We start from the raw sequence: 19572 nt of genomic DNA on the forward strand, positions 1-19572 counted from the left end.
CCTAATTAGGTGCAGGAAATTCACCTGCAATGCAATTGACACCCAATGAACTTGCGTAACCGAAGCGCAGCATCAGCAATATGAGGCACACAGAATATATTTAATTCGCAGTGTCAGCAGTACGAGTATACAAATAAGATGTGAAAGGAGAGTGCTGGCATAGCAGCGTCCTTGTATTGCGAAGGGCAGCGGTGGTAGATGTAAAACCGCTTCCATGCCAGCAGTTGGGGTAGTTGTCATGGCCCCTGTTAGAGTTTTTGACGTGAAAATTTCTTTAGAATCGTTGGGAGTGATTTGAGACTCGATGAAACGAAAAAGCGACACTCTTGGCTACGAAGCGTTATATGTTGATATACGTATATGTGTGTGGCTGCGTACTGCTGAGCCACGCTAGTATAGTGAGTATTGTAGTATGTATACTACACTGCCTATTACTTGCTTTGGTGTTTAGTTCAAGCGTCATATATATGTATGTTTGTATGTATGCTATGTATGTGTGCGCGCCTGCGAATTACGGAGCCACGGTGAGCGAGAAGGCATTATGTATACCTATACTACACTACCTAATACTTGCTTAGACCAAGCGCCCTACGAATGTTTGTGTGTATGTTAGTACGTCTGTGTAATATACGAGTTACGACGCTCATAATAGCAACCGCGTGTGCTGTATTGCGTCCGTATTTTTATATTCGTAAATATTTTCATTTTTAAATATTTACCGTAGTTGCAGGGGGTGTTGCAATATACCACAATCAAAATGACGGTGCTCGTATTGTAACTCCACAGATAGATCTGAATGCACATCAACTAGAATCACTGTCTGTTCAGCTCTCTAAAGTGGGAGAAATATGTACATGCGAAACCAGATTGAGCAATGGAAAAACAGTTTTAATTGTGGCAATTTATATTTCACCGAATCAATCAATAAATACCATCACGGAATTCATTCACGAAAATTTAATAAAGTATACACCAGAAGTTTCGCGGATACTTAGAATAAAGTTCCAATGATTTTAAGTGGCGATTTTAACGTAAATTTTGCATTGGACACAGCGGCTCCTTTAATTGACTTTCTCAACAACATTCAATTTAAAAATGTGTAACAATCGCACTGAATCGACAACACGATCAAAAACAACAATTGACGCGGTATTTCAAAGATATGTTGACAACATCGAAACCAAAGCATTTGTATCATATTTTAGCTATCATAAGCTACTCGTAACATTTGTTAAAATTGAAAACATTGAGGATGAATAATAATAAAATGAAGAAAATAAAATATGAACTTTATAGCAATATTATAATGAACCTATAATTATCCCGCTCCTAATGCTGCTTTCGTCTCATTCTCTCTCAGTTTGTTTTACGGAAGGTTTCACTTCTATCGCGTCTAACCGGTAGACTGGTATTTTTTCATCTTACACGATTTTTTAAATTTGTCTAACCCATCCGAAAATTTATCATATGTCGGATGTATTTTTTTACACGATCTTTTTTTGCACGCATTTCTAAGGAACGTATCTACGCGTAGAAACAGATTTGCGTGTATAGAGCGCTTTTATTGCAGACATTTTTTGTTATACTGATATATTCTTAAACTGTTATACTCTTTTAGGGTCATACTGGAAGCTGTTATACTATAATAATGTTGTATTACAAACTGTTATACTATTATAATGTTATACCGCCATACTACTATACTGTTTTACTGCCATACGGTTGTACTGTTATACTATCATATTATACTTGTTCACACTTACCGAGCCCAATTCAGTATTGGGTAAATTGTTGGCGGTGTAGAATTGTAGGCCTGGTTGATTGCTGAAAACTTCCATCCAACGGCCGGATGGTGGATGGACGACTCTAAGAACAAAAAATAAATATACATTAAATTGACTGAAGTCGAAACTCGGTAAGTTTTTAATTAAAAATATTAGTTATTATAAATGTTTAAAATATTATGACAGAAAACATTTAAGTTTTAAATAGTACTAAAGGACGGCCGCCGTAGCCGAATGGGTTGTTGCGTGACTATCATTCGGAATTCATAGAGAGAACGTAGGTTCGAATCTCGGTGAAACACCAAATTAAGAAAAACATTTTTCTAATAGCGGTCGCTGCTCGGCAGGCAATGGCAAACCTCCGAGTGTATTTCTACCATGAAAAAGCTCGTCATAAAAATATCTGCTGTTCGGAGTCGGCTTGAAACTGTAGGTCCCTCCATTTTTGGAACAATATCAAGGCGCACACCATAAATACGAGGAGGAGCTCGGCCAAACACCCAAAAAGGGTGTACGCGCCAATTATATATATATATATATATAAAGGATATGCACATTTGCAGGATAAGAAAATTATAAAGGAATTTAATATACTTGAAATAAGTCAAATATAATTAAATAATATATCTATCACATAAAATTTAATCGGAAAATGTGTTGGTAATCGCATAACTCAACAACGCATGGACAAATCTTAACAACTGTTTTTTTTAAATGTTCCTTGAAGCCCAAGGATGGTTTTTATGGCGAGAAAAATTTTAATAACTTCCGGCAAAGCCCTAAAGCATCCCTGTTCTTTTTACCATACAAATATTTTCTAACTAAATGTAGGGTCGTGCGTGTGCGTGTACTTAGGGGTAATTTTGGACTCCAAACTTGACTGAAAATTAAACATTGAAGAACGGGTAAAGAAACCAGAATTCGCTTGCCTCTAAACTTATGCTAAGAAGAAGATGGGGTCTTCAACCCAAGTATACATTATTGTATAAGGCGGTTATACGACCAATTTCAACGTATGGCTCGGTAGTTTGGTGGAAAGCTCTACAGAGAGAATACAACATCAAATTACTTGGCAGAATACAAAAATCAGGCTGTTCAATAACAGTCGGTGTAATCGGATTATGCCTTAGGAAGGCTCTGAACGCACTGAGACACGTTATTCCGATAGATCTACATATCAAGAGGATGGCAACAATGAGTTCATTTAGGTTAAATTATGCGGGTCGCTGGAAGGAAAAAAATTTGGTGCAATTAAAAAAAAAATCCAACAAAATTGTATCAAAATTTCAAATTTTGGAAAAATTTCTAGCATGTTCCTTTAAAGCCAGTTGAATTTTGGTATAACAGGGTGCGGATTTGAGGTGGTTCGAAAAATGCGTTGATTTTCTATAATCATTTTTTGCAGTGGGTGTAAGGATTGCACGAAAAATGAGTTTTACTTTTAGTAAGGAAGGCTCGAAACATCAGTTTTAGTTAAAAAAAAAAACAAAAAAAAAAAATAAACCGAAAAACAATTCGATATATAATTATATTTTCTGAGCAATGCGAAAGAATTCGGAAATAATAATACTATTTTTTATAGCATTTTTTAAAATATCAAAACATTAATTTAAAATAAATTTTTATATAACTACGGTCCCTACTTAAATTAAAACTTTGCACAACTTTTGTCTTATTTGATATGACATTTCGATAAATTAACATAAATATAAATTTATGGCTAACTGACCTGGCTGCAAGTGTCACTTCGTTAGAGTTATTACCAGTTCGTGACACGCAATAGTTTTGATCGTAACCATCCATAGATTGCGGTAATTCTCGCATACATCTGCCTAAATGCTCTCCGTAGCGAAAATCAAAAGGAGTGTAACGCACTGGAAGAATAATGCCAGTGGGAATCTTTTCGCTGTTTGTTTGGATCATTTCGTTCGCAAGGATCGTGACATGGTGTTGATAGAGGCCCTCTTTGCCAGCAGTCTGTATGCGTTTGTTGTCATTGATAGCATGACAGTAGTTACGGAGAGAATATATGCATGTTCACAAAGACAGAAAGAGAGAGTGCGAGGGTGAGAGAGAGAAAGAGAGAAAATATTATGAATATTATTATATATGTATGTACGTTATAAAAAATTCTCCATGAAGACCGCTTATTTTGAATTTCATGCTAGTTTGATAGCTGTGAGGTATGTAAACTGCTGCCTGAGCGAGTTTTGCCGATGACCTCAACCAAGCGCACTAACCGTTTCTTTCCTGTGGTAACTAACGCCAATTAGGCACACAAAGTCAACACAATTCCTTCACCATTTGCTCTTTTCATCATTTGCCTTTCTCTTCCTCTGCTATTACCATCGACGGCACCGCATTGAATTCTCTATGGGCTGAAGCATTTGAAACATTTGAGAGCAGTCGTAGCCAGTAGCGCGGAACGCCTGAATATTTATTCATAATATAATTCTATGTCACCGAAAGACTCATACATTTCAGCGCTAGTTGCCGGAAATGATCAACAGAATGCTCCTTTTAGTAGGACTCGCAATGCGAGAGTATTTTACTTTATAAGTATTAGTGCATTTTTGGTCGTTGAGTGAGCACTTTACATTTCATTGACTTACTTAGTCTAGGAACTACCCTTGTAAGTGAGTTAGTTTCTTCTTTGGATTTCAAGGTTCACATTTAAATCGATGTTTAAGCTGGCTTCCCAATAAACGAGGTCGGTTAGTACTTTGGAACTGTCGACTTGTATCAACTTTCTTGGTTTATGTTTTTATTTTTTTTTGTAAACATTCGAAAGAAGCGATCTTAATGGCGAGTTTATATCTTAGAAATAAATACACAATTTAATTATTGGGTTTAAAAAGCTACTCTAATAATATTATCTAGTAGTTTGTGTGTATTAGTTTGGGGAAATAGACATTCATTATTCTCTCGGTAGATGGAAGAGAGACGTATTATCCGAAAGAAGAAACGAGAGGCCGAAATACGTGAGTGCGAGGAGCTTGAGATGCTGGCCAATAGAAACAACGCCCGAAAACTATACCAGAAAGTTCGGCGGCTTACAGAAGGTTTTAAGACCGGGGCGTTTTCCTGTAAGAACAAAGACGGCGATCTGGTGACTGACGTACAGAGAAATCTTAAATTATGGAGGGAACACTTCTCGAACCTGTTAAACAGTGACAGCTGCGCATGTCACAGAGAATGTGAAGATACCGACACCCCAATCGTTGACGACGGTATTGTCGTTCCGCTACCCGACCAAGACAAGGTGAGAATAGCGATAACGCGGCTAAAGAACAATAAAGCCGCGAGCGCCGACGGACTGCCGGCTGAGCTATTCAAACATGGCGGCGAGGAGCTGGTAAGATGCATGCATCAGCTCCTATGCAAAATATGGTCGGATGAAAGCATGCCTGCCGATTGGAATTTAAGTGAGCTCTGCCCAATCCATAAAAAGGGCGATCCTGCAATTTGTGTCAATTACTGCGGGATTAGTCTTCTAAATATCACCTTGAAGGTTCTAGCGAGCGTATTGTGTGAAAGGCTGAAGCCCACCGTCAACCAACTGATTGGACCTTATCAGTGTAGCTTTAGACCTGGAAAGTCTACCATCGACCAAATATTCACAATACACCAAATCTTGTAAAAGACCCATGAGAGGAGAATCGACACACATCGTACTTTTGTCGACTTCAAAGCTGAACTCGACAGTACGGAAAGGAGTTACTTGTATGCCCCGATGTCTGAATTTGGGATCCCCACAAAACTAATACGGCTTTGCAAGATGACGTTGCTCAACATCAGCAGCGCCGTCAGAATTGGGAAGGACCTCTCCGAGCCGTTTGAACCAAACAAGGTTTCAGACAAAAGTAAAAATAACGGTACTTTTTTCTGCGAATTTGTTCTCGTCGTACGCATTGTAAAATTTGTCACAGAATTTATGGCAAGACTAAGTACATAGGAGATCTGTAATCCGGATTTATATGGGTTTTGTTAGGCAAGAAGCTGTGCTTAAAAAATAGAAATGAACATTACCAAAAAAAAAAAAAAAAAAAATTAACAAAATAAAATAAGAAAAGTAATCAAAACTGCTCAAAAAGTTGAGGTGTTATCGTTTTGTCGCGCTGTGTTTGCACGTGTCTACGCAGTCACGTTGTCTTTGCGACAAGCGTCACTTATGGTGTACTTGCCCTGAAGCCTTTTTACTCGCTCGCACAAACATACATACCACAAAGCTAAAGATAGGTATGCTCCTTTATCCTTCGTTTTACCTATTAAGCTTAACTAATCCACCCGTTCACCCACTTACTCCGAGGTGTACTCACATGGCCGGCCAGATTAAAATATGTATGGTTTGTCATATTGACCACTGTCGTAATTTTTGTTGTTGCTGTCATATTAATAGCTACGGAACCATTGTCGCTTAGCGAGTAACGTACGGTGCAATATAATTCACCCGGATAGCCCTCGTGACCGTTAGGTGAAATATGAAAAAAAGTGACACCATCGGAATGCGTGTGTAATAGTTTCCAACACATCTTATTGAAACCAGATCTGCCACCGTGCAGATGATGTGGACCAAAATTTCGCGTAAGCCTTATGTGCCTGTTGTAGATGTAGAAATGAGAATTGGAAATGACATTGCACACCCGCCCAATGGTGGCGCCAAAATAATGATTAGGCCCGTCCGTATATTCTAGACGTAGGAAAAAATGAAACATATTTAAATGGCATGAAATCAAATACAAAAGTAAATGCAACTAATTAAAACACAATTAATAAAATAACCAAATGAAATAAAGTGATATCCAAAAATATAACAACATATAATAAATCGTAATGAGTATAATGAAGAAAGTGTATGTAAGGAAGGATATTAAAAAATGAAGTAATAATAATAAATAAATAAAGTAGGCTACATTTGAATAATAAGAGCAACTGCAGGCTAGTTCATGCAGCGTTTGGAATTTGATTTGGCTATAAATAAAAGGCGCAAACATATTTTTCATTGTATAATATTTCTCTTTTCTCTGGAAAGCGTAAATTTTGAATTTAAACACGAAATGCAATTTCCTTCAAATGACTTCCGCAGTTCGCCTTACAGCAGTAGCGCATCTTGTCAAATCCATATTCCAGTAGATTTCCACGGGCCTCGGCGCTTAACGCATCAAATTCAACGTCGGTGTCATCTTTCAACTCTTGAATTGCCTTTGGTTGGATGTGGTATCATTTATTTTGAACGGCGCGCCATAAAAGACGGTGAGTCAAATCGTTGCTTTAGCCGGTCAATGGACATCATTCGATTTTCGAAGGGAGTGCGCAAAACATCAAATGCAAAATTAGCTGTGTAGACCGTAGCGCCATACTGTTGAAAGCAAATGTCGTTTATGTCTCTCTATTCAATGATGATAAATAAAAAATCGCTGTTAACATGGAGCAGTGCCGGCTGGCTCAAGACTAGACGCCAATTCACTGATCGCTATGTTTCGCCTCTGTTCGCTTGACGAAAAATTTACATGTGAAAGCAACAACAAAGTTATCGTGCACGATTCGCCGCTAGTGCGTAAGATTACAGCTAAGGGTTGAATTAGTGGTGCCACAACCATAATCGCAAAAATCGGCTGATCGAATCAACCTATGGGCAACCTTGATTAGAGATGACATGCCATAATGTCGAAGTCATAACCGTTAACGTACAGTTCAATTCAATTTTGGTTTTTCGCCGTAACCGTAAACAGCTGATTTTTGATTTGCCACATTGTGCGACTATAATAATGAATAAATTAATTATTTCCTCGTCAATGCTCCTGTTTTTACCTTCTCTTTAGTTTCTGCATTTTCGAAATGAATAAATGTATGATAATATATATAAATAGCAGCTATGAAAACCACGCCAACGGCGGCGTTGGAAATGATACTCAGCATTCCACCTATTGGTCTTATGGCGGAAAGCCTGGCAGCGAAATCCGCGAGGAGATTAGTGGCTGCTGGAGAATTCACCTGTAGAACGTTCGGACACAGCTCAATAGGAAAGTAGGGTTCAGGTTGCATAGACTACATGACTCCGTACTTTAATTGGGAGAGAAGGTTTCGTACTACAATTGAAGAGGAGAGATGGTACAAAGGCATGAAGCCTGGCCATAGGACTTTTCACATTTCTACAGATGGCTCTAAAACTTTTGACGTAGTGGAAGTGGGCATTTACTGTTCAAAAGGGATAAGGCAGCCTATCCAGCTGTCGGACTACAGCAGTATTTTCCAAGCGGAAGTTTTTGCTGTGGGCCTACACTAGAACTAGAAAGAACTCAACAATTAATATATACGTGGACAGTCAAGCAGAAATAAAAGCAATACGCTCATATTGTATTAAGTCCAAAAACGTCCGACTGAGCAGGGAGGCCATAGAAAGGCTAGCCGCCAATAGTAGGCTGCATATCTATTGGGTACCTGGTCACAACGGCATTATGGGGAACGAAATAGCAGATGAGATAGCAAAAAGCACTGTTAGATTACCTTTTGAACAAGAGAACGACATAACAAAACCGCTAAATACAATATACAACGAAATGGACGACTACATGAAAAGGCTAGTGGAAGCTAGGTGGACTAATCTAACCACATGCAAAATAGCAAAACTTATGTGTAGAACTAACGACAAAAAAATGACTAAATTCGTACTTACGCTCTCGAGAAAGGCCTGTAGAGCTATTATTGATATGCTAACAGGTCATAATCTATTGGCTGCACATGCGTACAAGATAGGGATTGCTAACACGGACAACTGCAGGAAATGCAGAGAGGATGTTGAGGAAACTTTAGAACACCTTCTGTGCGTCTGTCCGGCATTATTAAAAACGTGTTTAAAATGCCTGGAAGCCCCATTGTTTGTATGCCTCAAAAGCGGATCTCCCAGCTCTGCTTAGATTCGCCAAAAGCGCTGACATCCTATATGACGTCTACTTTCAGTATTCATACAGGTCGGTCTCCATCTGATATAGCTAGGGACCAAAACGTTTATTGCCAACCAGGCTAACCTAACTTAACTCTCTCTTTTGATATTTGGCAAGTTTCATTAAACCAGGGAAACTTTTGTTCCTTCCACTTTGCAAATTCTCCTTTGGTGTTCACACACCTTCCAACTGTTAGTTTTTAGTCTACAGTCAACAAGAACATAGAAAAGAGCGCAAACGCAAAGGCTGTTGACAGATCGCGAGTATCGCACGTACGAGCTAAAGAACCAATGTATGTATACGATGACTTTTCACCTTGGGTTTTGTTTTCACATTTTCTTGTAAAGAAGTCGCCGAAAATCTTCCTGCATTCACACGATGACTTTTTGTTTGCGGCTTTCCTTGTGTGTTTTTGAGGTTTAAGCGGACAATTTTCTTTGATAATTCCTTTGCAAAATGCAAAACAAAATATCAAAAAACCCCTCGATATCGCTGATCGTGCGTGCATGCCTACCCGGTTAATTTCTCTACACTTTTTGTCGCTAAGCTCGACATGCCTGACTTTCCACTCAGGGTGCCACTAAGCCCGACATGCCTGACCTTCCACTCAGGGTGAAAAGTCATCGTGTAAATTGGCTTAAAGCAAGCGATGTTTTCCTGTATGAACGAAAAAGAAATCTATATTTTTCTCGGTAGATGGTTGTATTGATCGATCTCTTGTAAATTATCAAACAATTTAAAGTTTATGCTTGTTGTTAAGGTGACATTTTACACAAAAAAAATATTTTTCTGTTTTTTGTTTGTCTCATTAAGTTGTGAGTTATAACTTTGATATAAAAACTCAAACTTGAATCCAACTATAACACTATAAGCATAGCTAACCTTACTGATAGCCAGGCAGCAATCAAGGCGCTCAAGTCTTTTCAGGTTATATGAAAACTGGTGTGACAATGTCTTAACAGTCAGCCAGACCGGCACCTCAACCATTTCACCTATGTCGTAACAGGCCGAGTATCTTAGCCCAGAACAATCGTTTACGTTTTCTATGCATTTCAGGGTGCATAGGAATTACTGGAAATTAAATGGCAAAAGAATTAATATGAAAAGAGGAAAGGATATATTCCCCTCTCTTATTCAGGACATTGAGAAAGGAAATGAAGATCTCATACTGGAATAATTTACCGGCTTCATCGCAATCGAAGACAATCATAAATAGCTTTAACCTAAGCCGATTTAAAGATTATTATTATATTATTTGCGTAAAGTACCGAAACGAATTCATTCCATTGGGATCGATTCCCGGTTATCAGCTGTATTTGCGGCCATGTCCGCGAGTCATCAGCTAGCGTGAATCATCGTACAGGCTGCGTCTTCAAATTATCTTGGGTCGACCTCTACTGCGTTCGCCTTGTGGACTCCAGACAAACAACATTCTGCTGATGTCAGTCGGAAATTTTCGCAAAGTATGACTAATCCATCTCCATTCATGCTCGCAAATTTTAATTTCAACATGCCTTTGCCCACCTCGGGTGAGAAGCTTACATTTGACACCCACTTATCGGGTGCATAGGATGACTCTGAGGCAGCGATGTATGAAAGTCTGAAGCTTTGTTGTTTTTGCACCAGCCACAGACCATTTAAAGATTGTGTGGAATTAAATACGAATACTTTTAGAATCATCACATGAATTCTTACAGAGCGTTGCAGATTAAATTATCGCCTTACAGACCTTGGAATATACTCCAAGGGAAGATGAAAGCGTCAAACATGCGCGGGAATCATGCCCAACACTGATGCATAAGTGGGAGTAACACTTGGGTAAATATACAAGGTGATGTCCAAAATAAACAAGACTGGCGTCATAAAAATGTTTTTGAAGGGGCCATCTTTTTAATGAGTTAGTGCGTTGGAGGTTACATCCCTAGCTGACTTCCAGTTAACCATCAATAACTCACCATATTTGCCTGAAATGGTTCCCTGTGACTTCTACCTATTCGGAAAATTGCATTTAGCCATGAAAGGAAAACGTCATGCGTCCATAGAGGCCATCTAAAAGGCTTGTACCGACATCCTGAAGAACATTCAGGTCAATGACCTGAAACACTTTTTCGAAAAGCTTTTAGAACGCACAAAAGAGTGTATCGAGGCTAGAGAGGACTATTTTGAATAAATAAACTCGAAGTTATCAGAACAAATCTCCTGTCTTTTTTATATTGGACTTCACCTTGTAGTTTACCAGAGGAGGAAGTAAAACTCAATAAAACAAGACAAATACTAAAATTTATCGAGGAAGTTGGGCTCAGAGAAATACTCTGCATATACTTTTCCAGTGCTGCCAACACAATTCATTCATTCAATCCAGTTCATCATCTATTCGCCGCTTGCTAACACTTGACGAATTGAAGGAATCTACTGTAACGCAGTGGTCCAATGATGCAGCGCGACCAAGCAAACCTCATTGTGGGAATGCGCGAGTTCGGTTTGCTAATATGTGTATTTAAACGCCGGGGAGGAAATGAGGTTCATCTGAAAGGATGATTTTCTGGTAGAAATGCTTATTCTCAACCAAACATTCTTTCGCCCACTGATCAAAGTTGATTCAAGCGAAATGTGGCTAATTTTGTAAATGTCTAACCACAAACTAAATTTCTGGTTCAACAAAATCAATTGTTCAAAATCTAAATACCAGTTGGGGCCACCTGCATAAAGAATAGCGTCAGTTTAAAGGAAGTAAAAGCTGACCAACGTCAAAAAAAGTGAAAGAAAATAAAAAATTAAAATAAAAACTCCAACCAAATGCCTCAGTCGTTCAATGTGTTAAGGGTTGTTGTTAGTGGCTTCTAAAAGCGCACAGCAAAGCTGGACCGTTGCTACAGCTGCTGAAGTATGTCAGAATGCGAACGCGCGGGCGCACCCCTGCTATGGCTGTGGCATGCAACAGACCAAACGGAAGTGGCCATAGCATATCAAGTGCCACTGCTCTCATCCGCCATCCAGCATCCGCTGGCACCTTGGACGCCACTGTCACCGGCACGCGTCGTGTCGCGCCACTTGATGTCGGCATTAGTGGCAGCCACTTGTTCCTCTTGGTCACCGGTTCGGTTTAGGTGCCGCCTTTTTTGTATTTTACTCACACTGCTGTTTTCTATGTACTTTATAGCGGCATATTAGAACCGTACGCGCATATGAAGTAACCGAAAATGCAGTGTTCAGTAGCTCAGTGCTCTGACCAGTCCTATGCAGACCACAACATATCCGGTGCATGACCTCATCGCCGCCATTCGCAGACGAGTCACAGTGTAGTTGAGGTCAGTTGAGGTGAAGCATTGCCGGTTTTTGTTTTTGTCTTTCATTTTGTTAGTATGTTTTAATGGACACTGTTGCCATTGTTTGCTCGTTCGTTGTTTTTTTCCGGGTGTGAATTGCGATTTTTGCTTTTGTCTTCCGCTCTGCTGCCGCAACGCGTCAGTTCCGTTTAAGTGGGAAATTTGTTGCCCCTCAAAGTGTTACAAGTGGTAACACCAAATTGGCTCTTGGCAGCAAATCGCCCCGAGTATGTATGGATATGAGCAGCTGCAGCAGCAGTGACTAGGGTGGCACATATGGCAAAATTGGTCGAAAAAAAGGCTTTAGCAAAGCAGACAGCTGCATACGAACACCGACGGATGGAGGAACGGGGCGCACAGTCATCTGTTGGCTCTAGCTGACCGCCGCCACAGATGCCAGAGTGTTTGTTTCTGTATCCGGTAAATCCGTCTGCTTAGTCTCTTCTTTCTCTGTTTTTTTCCGGCTATCCCTCTTGTATTCGCCTGCTCAGCTACTTTGAGGTTGTTATTGGTTGAGCTGTTTGTGTCGCACGCTATTTGGTTGTCTTACCAGTGTCAGTTAAATATTTGTCACATTGTTGAGGGGAAATGTGTTCACGTAAGTACGCGCACGTGCGGCGTAAAGTATGTTTGTGACACCTCTTTGCACATGTGTACGCATGCATTGCTACTAGGAAGAGTGACATCTGTTTTTTTTTTTATATTTTTTCCAGTTCTCATAGGTTTCTGGAATATTTCTCGAATATTTTCTAATCGCCTGCTGGAATTGGGTCATTTCGAAAAAAAAATTTTGTACGAAAATTAAATAATGATATTTCACTCATTTACTTTGCGTGTGTTTAAAAAAATTGGTGCAAGGATACCGTTTTATTTGTGAAAAGTAAGTTCAAGTGTGCTCTCTACCAGCCACATCATGCTTGATGTTGTTGTTGTTGTTGTATTGTAGTAAGAGAGGCCCCGCCATTGTAGAGTATATCATCGGTCGTCTTCGTCTGGCTCATCTAAAGGTAGGCCCAGGAAACATGCTCTTTCGACAGGTTGGGTCCAGAAGGAGAGGGGTGTTAGATGAGTGGGTTTTAAAGGTCATGTGAAAAGGTGGTTGGTGTCGTGCGGGGTGCCTTCACATGCCGGACATAAGTAAGGTATGTCGGGGTCATTTCTGGATAAGTAGAAGTTTCACCTGTTACAATATCCAGAACGTAATTGTGTCAGTGTTACGCGGGTCTCACGGGGAAGCTGGAGCTCTTCCTCTGCTGTAGGTGGTGGTTGGACTCCTATTACGGCATTCACTTGACGGGAGTTTATGAAGGTGGTAACAATCTGCCGGTGAATGTCGTTTAATGTCTGTCTAAACACTGTCTTATCCAGCAGCTCTCTGTTGGTTTTGTCCTGGATCTCGTCGGCGTAGTGTAGTAGGTGTCCTCTGACGTGCTTATTGCCAGCTCTGGCTCAAGCAGTTGTCTGCAAGGGTGAAACCTACGGTAGCACCCCAACAGGAACTGCCTGCTGAGTAGCTTGTTATGCTCTCTGACAGGTAGCATATGGGCCTCGTTGCGAAGGTGTTGTAATGGGGACATCAGGAGGCAGCTCGTCGCTGTCCGAATGGCAGTGTTTTGGTATGTCTGAAGCTTTATCCACTGTGTGTTACTAGTTCCAGGCGGCCAGACAGACGCAGCATAATTCAGAATCGGCCGGCCAATTGCCTTAAATGTCAGTAGCAACAAATCTGTGTCTTTGCCCCAAGTGCTGTCGGCAAGCGATTTGAGGACCTTGTTGCGATGTTGGACTTTAGTGGCAATTGCGGTTGTATGCGCAGGGAAGGAGAGCAAACTGTCGAAGGCTACACCCAAAACTTTGGGATTGTTTACCGTCGGAATTTGTGTGTCATCGACTTTTACCATCAGGGGCAGTTTGACCTCCTTCGTTCACGTGGTAAAAAGGGTCGCCATGGACTTTGGGAGGGAAGGTTGAAGATTCCTCGCGGTGAAAAAGCGAGAAAGGTCAGTGAGGTAGTTGTTCACTTTGGAGCACGGACCATCGATGTCATTTCCCGACGCCATTATCGTGCAGTCGTCAGCGTATGTGTTCGCGGAGACTCCCTCTGGTGGCTGGGGAAGTTTCGAGATGTAGAAGTTAACAGCAAGGGAAAAAGGACACCACCCTGCGGAATATTTTGCTTAATCTTCCTCTGTTTGGAGGTATGGGCGCGAAAAATCACTGACGAGTGTTGACCGCTCAGATAGTTGGCAGACCACTCTTCAGCCCCGGCGGGGGTGTTGGCTGATAAATGTCATCTTGTAGTGTGGAATGGCTGACTGTATCGAAAGCATTCTCCAGGTCCACCGATAGTCCTCTCGCAAGGGCGGTTTTTGTTAAGTCCACGGTTTATCCGAGCGTTTATGACGGTGAGTGCAGTGGTTGTGCTATGCACTCGACGGAAACCATGCTGATGTGGGGCTAGGGCCAAGTGTTTCGTAAAGAGTGGTAGTAGGAGGGCTTCAAGCGTCTTCACTACTGGGGAAAAGAGAGTTATTAAGCGATAAGATTACTCATGCTTGATGTTCCTCTTTGGTTCTTATCTCTTTGTAGAGAACAAAAAGTAATTAAAAGTATTTAACAAAATAAAATCCTTGCTTTATTAATATTTCAATAGTGAATTCTTTCGAAGGTATATTTGAGCTCTACAGGCGTTTTAGCAATTATCGAACGGCTCGAAACTACTTTCTTCTGCTGGCTGAGTATCCGAATAGTCTCACATATTAATATAAATTGAGTGACATACTGATAAAGTCATCACTTATTGATAAACGGGATCAACTTGGTGCAACGCCAATGCAAGATGCAATTCTGAAGGTGAAGCTGATGATAATGGCCTGGTAGTAGTCGATCGGAAACTCGACGACTTAAAGGCAACGATGGCTTAGCAAGGCTAAGTTAGAATTCTTCTTCTTCTTAATTGGCGCGATAACCGCTTACGCGATTTTGGCCGAGATTAACAAAGCGCGCCAGTCGTTTCTTTCTCGTGCTAACCGGCGCCAATTGGACACACCAAGTGAAGCCAAGTCCTTCTCCACCTGATCTTTCCAACGCAGAGGAGGCCTTCCTCTTCCTCTGCTACCACCAGCTGGTACCGCATCGAATACTTTCAAAGCCGGAGCGTTTGTATCCATTCGGACGACATGACCCAGCCAACGAAGCCGCTGGATCTTTATTCGCTGCGCTATGTCGTCGTAAAGCTCATACAGCTCATCGTTCCATCGTCTGCGATATTCGCCGTTGCCAACGTGCAAAGGTCCAAAAATCTTACGCAGAATCTTTCTCTCGAACACTCCAAGCGTCGCTTCATCGGATGTTGTCATCGTCCAAGCTTCTGCGCCATACGTTAGGACGGGCATGATGAGAGTCTTGCAGAGTGTTAGTTTTGTTCGTCGAAAGAGGACTTTACTGCTCAATTGCCTACTTAGTCCAAAGTAGCACTTGTTGGCAAGAGAGATTCTACGTTGGATTTCAAGGCTGACATTGTTATCGGTGTTAATGCTGGTTCCTAAATACACGAAGTCTTTTACAACCTCAAAATTATAACTGTCAACAGTGACGTGGGTGCCGATACGCGAGTGCGCCGACTGTTTGTTTGAAGACAGGAGGTACTTCGTTTTGTCCTCGTTCACCACCAAACCCATTCGCTTTGCCTCTTTATCCAGTTTGGAGAAGGCAGAACTAACAGCGCGGTTGTTAAGGCCGATGATGTCAATATCAAGTTAGAATTAGCAGTTCTAATAAGTGGCGGAGAGTGAAAGTTCATTGCGCTGAACATTGGCGGCGATCAAATCATATTTTGGAATCTGAATCGACACAAAACATTGTCTAAGGCAGCATTTAATAAATGCAAGTTCCAAAGCGACTTATGTGAATGGTGCTCTAGTGCGAACCCTTCCTAATATAGGAGATCGTCCAGCTAATTGCAAGCGACTACTGTCATTGATTGCGGACTCCATAATCCTTCATGCAGCACCCATCTATGCAGGAACCAAAAAGTCCAATCTACGAGAAGTAACACAGGTAAGACGCGCTACGTGTCGCTTGCGCGTATAGAACTGATGACGCAATCTGTGCAATAGCGGAAAGGCTACCGCCGGCTCTAACAACGTGCAAGGAGAGCTCGGCCCACATCAGAACAAAAAGCAGCTGAGTGTTTGCTGACAGTTAGTCTGTGGCAGCAGCGGTGGAATCAGTCACAAAACGAGCGTTGGACCTACAAACTCATTCCACGTCTTGACGAGTAGTTAGGAAGAAAACATGTAGACACAGACTTTATTTCACCTTTCACCAATGCTTCTAAACTTCAAAATCTGCAAAAAACATATATATTTTTTCGTGTAAAGTAGTCGCGCTCGAAGCGTCCTCACGATACTTCTGCTGCGATGAAATTTTCTTCAACAAATGCAGTATATCTTTCAAATAATCGTAAAACTTTAGCAGTTTTGTTTAAAATTATATTAAGTAAACAAGATAGACTTCAGCGTTTTGACTTGCGAGTGGGTTACCTCGGTTTTTCAGATGCTTTTAATTGACGACAAGACTCATTCGACAAGCGCGGTTGTCCCTGAAAGAGCAAAAGTATAATCAATGAGAGCTCTGCACCAGGCCTTTGAAGAAAGGAGCACCCAGTGACCCTAATCGTCTGGTTAGCAAGTCCGGCCATTTACAGAGAATGTGCTTAATAGTCTTCGTCTCTGAAATATCCCCACTGACCCCTAATGGGGATTAAGTGGTAAGCCTAGCTTTTCTACATGTTCGGAAATTCGGTGGGGTGAAGTCCCCTGAACTTCCTTAATTCTCCTTCTTCGGCCTAGGAATTTTCGAAATACGACCCGAAGAAATGAATCTGTGCTTTCCTGAGAAATAAGTTGTGCGATTCCCGTTTAGGTAACCTCTGCAACCAATTTAGTGGACTCCTTTCTGGCAAGCTCACCAGCAAATTCATTTCTGTACACATTTCTATGGCTTTGAACCCAGATCAAAGAAATATTACTTGCACACCCAAAAGATTTGATCTCCTCCTTACAGGAGTTGACCAATTTGGATCTGCATCATGGCATCATCAGAGCTTTGATCGCGGCAAAAAATTTCGATATTTCCCTCGTTCTCGCAATCCCTAAGCATTCTGCATGCCTGTAAAGACTTATGCCTGAAAAACCATCTTGGAGCTGTCAGCGATTTTCCCCTCGTTCCAATACTGCCTAGATTGGATTGCTCTGAAACGACCCTCAAATTCCAGTTTGCGGATAGAGAGAAATATCAAAGTTTAGAGAAATACGGTGTTAACTGCCTAAAAATGTCTTTTGAATGATTGCCTTGAGAGAGCAACCTCATTCAGTCTAATTGCACCTTAAGTAATGATGGAAGTAACGTGAAAGTCGTTGGGAAGTAAGTGCAAAATGACATTAAGGGGAGCACTGGGACAAGCTTTACATGCTCCGGTGATGCCAATACAATCAGTCTTTTGAATTCTCCCCAGTTTATTGATATTGTAGCCCTTTTGAAGAGCTTCCAACCAAACCAAGCATCCGTACGCTCTAATTGGCAGGAGGACTACGTTGTACATCCAAAGATCGACTTGTGGCTTGAGTCTCCATTTTTTGCCGAACACAGATTTGCAGGAGCAAAAAGCTTGCTGGCCTTCTCTACCCGATTTTCAATGTGTAGCTCTGAATGGAGTTGGGAGTCAAGTGTCACTCTTAGATACTTAACTTATTTAATATTTTATCTAAGAAGTATAAAACGAGGAGGTTTAGGTTTTCTGGTCCATAGTGTTTCGTATTTTCTGAGGCCGCAACTTTCAGTCCACCGACTGAGTACAGCTAATGACCTTTCCAAGACCTCAGCCATGACTGAGGAGAACGGTCTCGATATCAACATCGGGGTTGCTAAGTATGACCTTCGTCAATAGCTGACTCCGCCCTAACTTTAAAACGCACAATTTAAGTAGTTCATTAAAAACTAGGTTGTTCAAAAGAAACGACTGGCGCGCTTTGTTAAACTCGGCCAAAATCGCGTAAGTGAATATTGCGCCAATTAAGAGGAAGAATTCTCGGATTGGTCTTTGGGCGGTCGGCTCGTTCTCTATTTTCATATATATGTGTGGTCACATGTATGTCTGTAAGTAATAGAGGACTGTAAATGTAACGAGGAATTATTAACTGTAATTTTCGAATAACGGCACTTTTTCAATGTTTGCTGTGCTTGAGTGAACTCAAACATACTTTTATCACACCACTTTTTTGTTGGTTTGTTAATTTTTTTTGTTATAAAGCAAGCGAAATAATTTAATTTTTATAAATTTATCGGTAAATCTGAGTTCCATAAAAAAATACATAAACAGTTTTTTCAAATATTGTACACCCTCTGGACAATAAGAAATTATGCTGCAGTATACAGGCTGAAGTCATTCAATGTAAGCAACCAATCGATGTATTATAAAAGATTGTAAAGTTTTTCAGGTAAAGCCTCATTTCTAAAATAAATAAGTATAATTATAAAATAAATAAGTATAATTATACACTTACCATTGAGACTGTTATAACCAAGAACAACATCTGTTGGTGTCTTATTAGCAGACGGCATATCTAGGGAGTAGATGCTAGCGCCATAGGATATGACCTGGAATTTTATACATCCATGGTATTTGTTTGTGTATTTGAATTATTAGTTAGTCCAAACACCGATGTCGCCTCAATGAACGTTGATGGTCAGTCATTGTTTTTAAAAGTGTTAAATTAAATGCATTGGCCGGTTCAGCCGATGTCATGCGAGTTAGCCATAAGACCAATGTGAAGTGCAGCAATTGGCAAAATGAAAATGTGGCATGTCCGGGTGTAGTTTTCAGAGCATCGGCATGCAAAAACAGATAGAAAACATTAAAATAAGTGAGAGAAAAAGGAATGCTGTGCAGTTGAAATGAGACATAAATCATAAAAGAAAATACACAGTGACTCACAGCTTATTTGGTGCAGCCAAAAAAAATTATTAAAATATCAAAACTATTTTATGCTATTTCCATTACAGAAAAAAATTTTATATTTTTTATTGTTAAATAACATGTTTTATTAAATAACAAAAAATAGCAAAAAATGTTTCCTCATAAGACAGATATGGCAAATTAAAATAATTCAGTTACAGTTTTGAGGTCACAGCTTAAATGATGCACTATAATAAATTAAAATTATTGAAAAAGCATAAACACTTTAATATTTCGATTTCATGATTACGGCTAATACTTAGTGGGGATTCAGAACAGCTTTTAATCGGGAATTCACAGATTCTATTGTACAAGTTTTGCTGTGTAATCGGAACTAATTGTTTCCCATTCTTCCTGTAGTGGCCGTTTCAGATCAAAAGCATTAGAAATATTGTGGTTTCTTATTTTATTTTCCATAACTGACCACAAATGCTCAACAACATTGAGATCTGGACTCTGTGCAAGTGTCTGTACTGCTTGTGGGCGGTTTCAGATAAGCC

At 40.4% G+C, this 19572-nt stretch overlaps 1 protein-coding gene across 1 annotated transcript in view; it reads right to left on the minus strand.

Annotated features, from left to right (window-relative positions):
• The window catches only part of LOC129238782 (uncharacterized), a 78854-nt gene that overhangs the window by 43588 nt on the left and 15694 nt on the right, over positions 1-19572 (minus strand). The window contains exons 2-5 of the mRNA XM_054873959.1: positions 18621-18714; positions 6104-6474; positions 3514-3761; positions 1764-1866 (exon numbers count right to left, since the gene is read on the minus strand). Of these exons, the coding sequence (XP_054729934.1) occupies positions 1764-1866; positions 3514-3761; positions 6104-6474; positions 18621-18714 (816 nt within the window). The remainder of the gene's footprint in view (positions 1-1763; positions 1867-3513; positions 3762-6103; positions 6475-18620; positions 18715-19572) is intronic.

This window comes from Anastrepha obliqua, chromosome 2 (genome assembly GCF_027943255.1).
Source record: "Anastrepha obliqua isolate idAnaObli1 chromosome 2, idAnaObli1_1.0, whole genome shotgun sequence".
Classification (NCBI taxonomy): Eukaryota; Metazoa; Arthropoda; class Insecta; order Diptera; family Tephritidae; genus Anastrepha; species Anastrepha obliqua.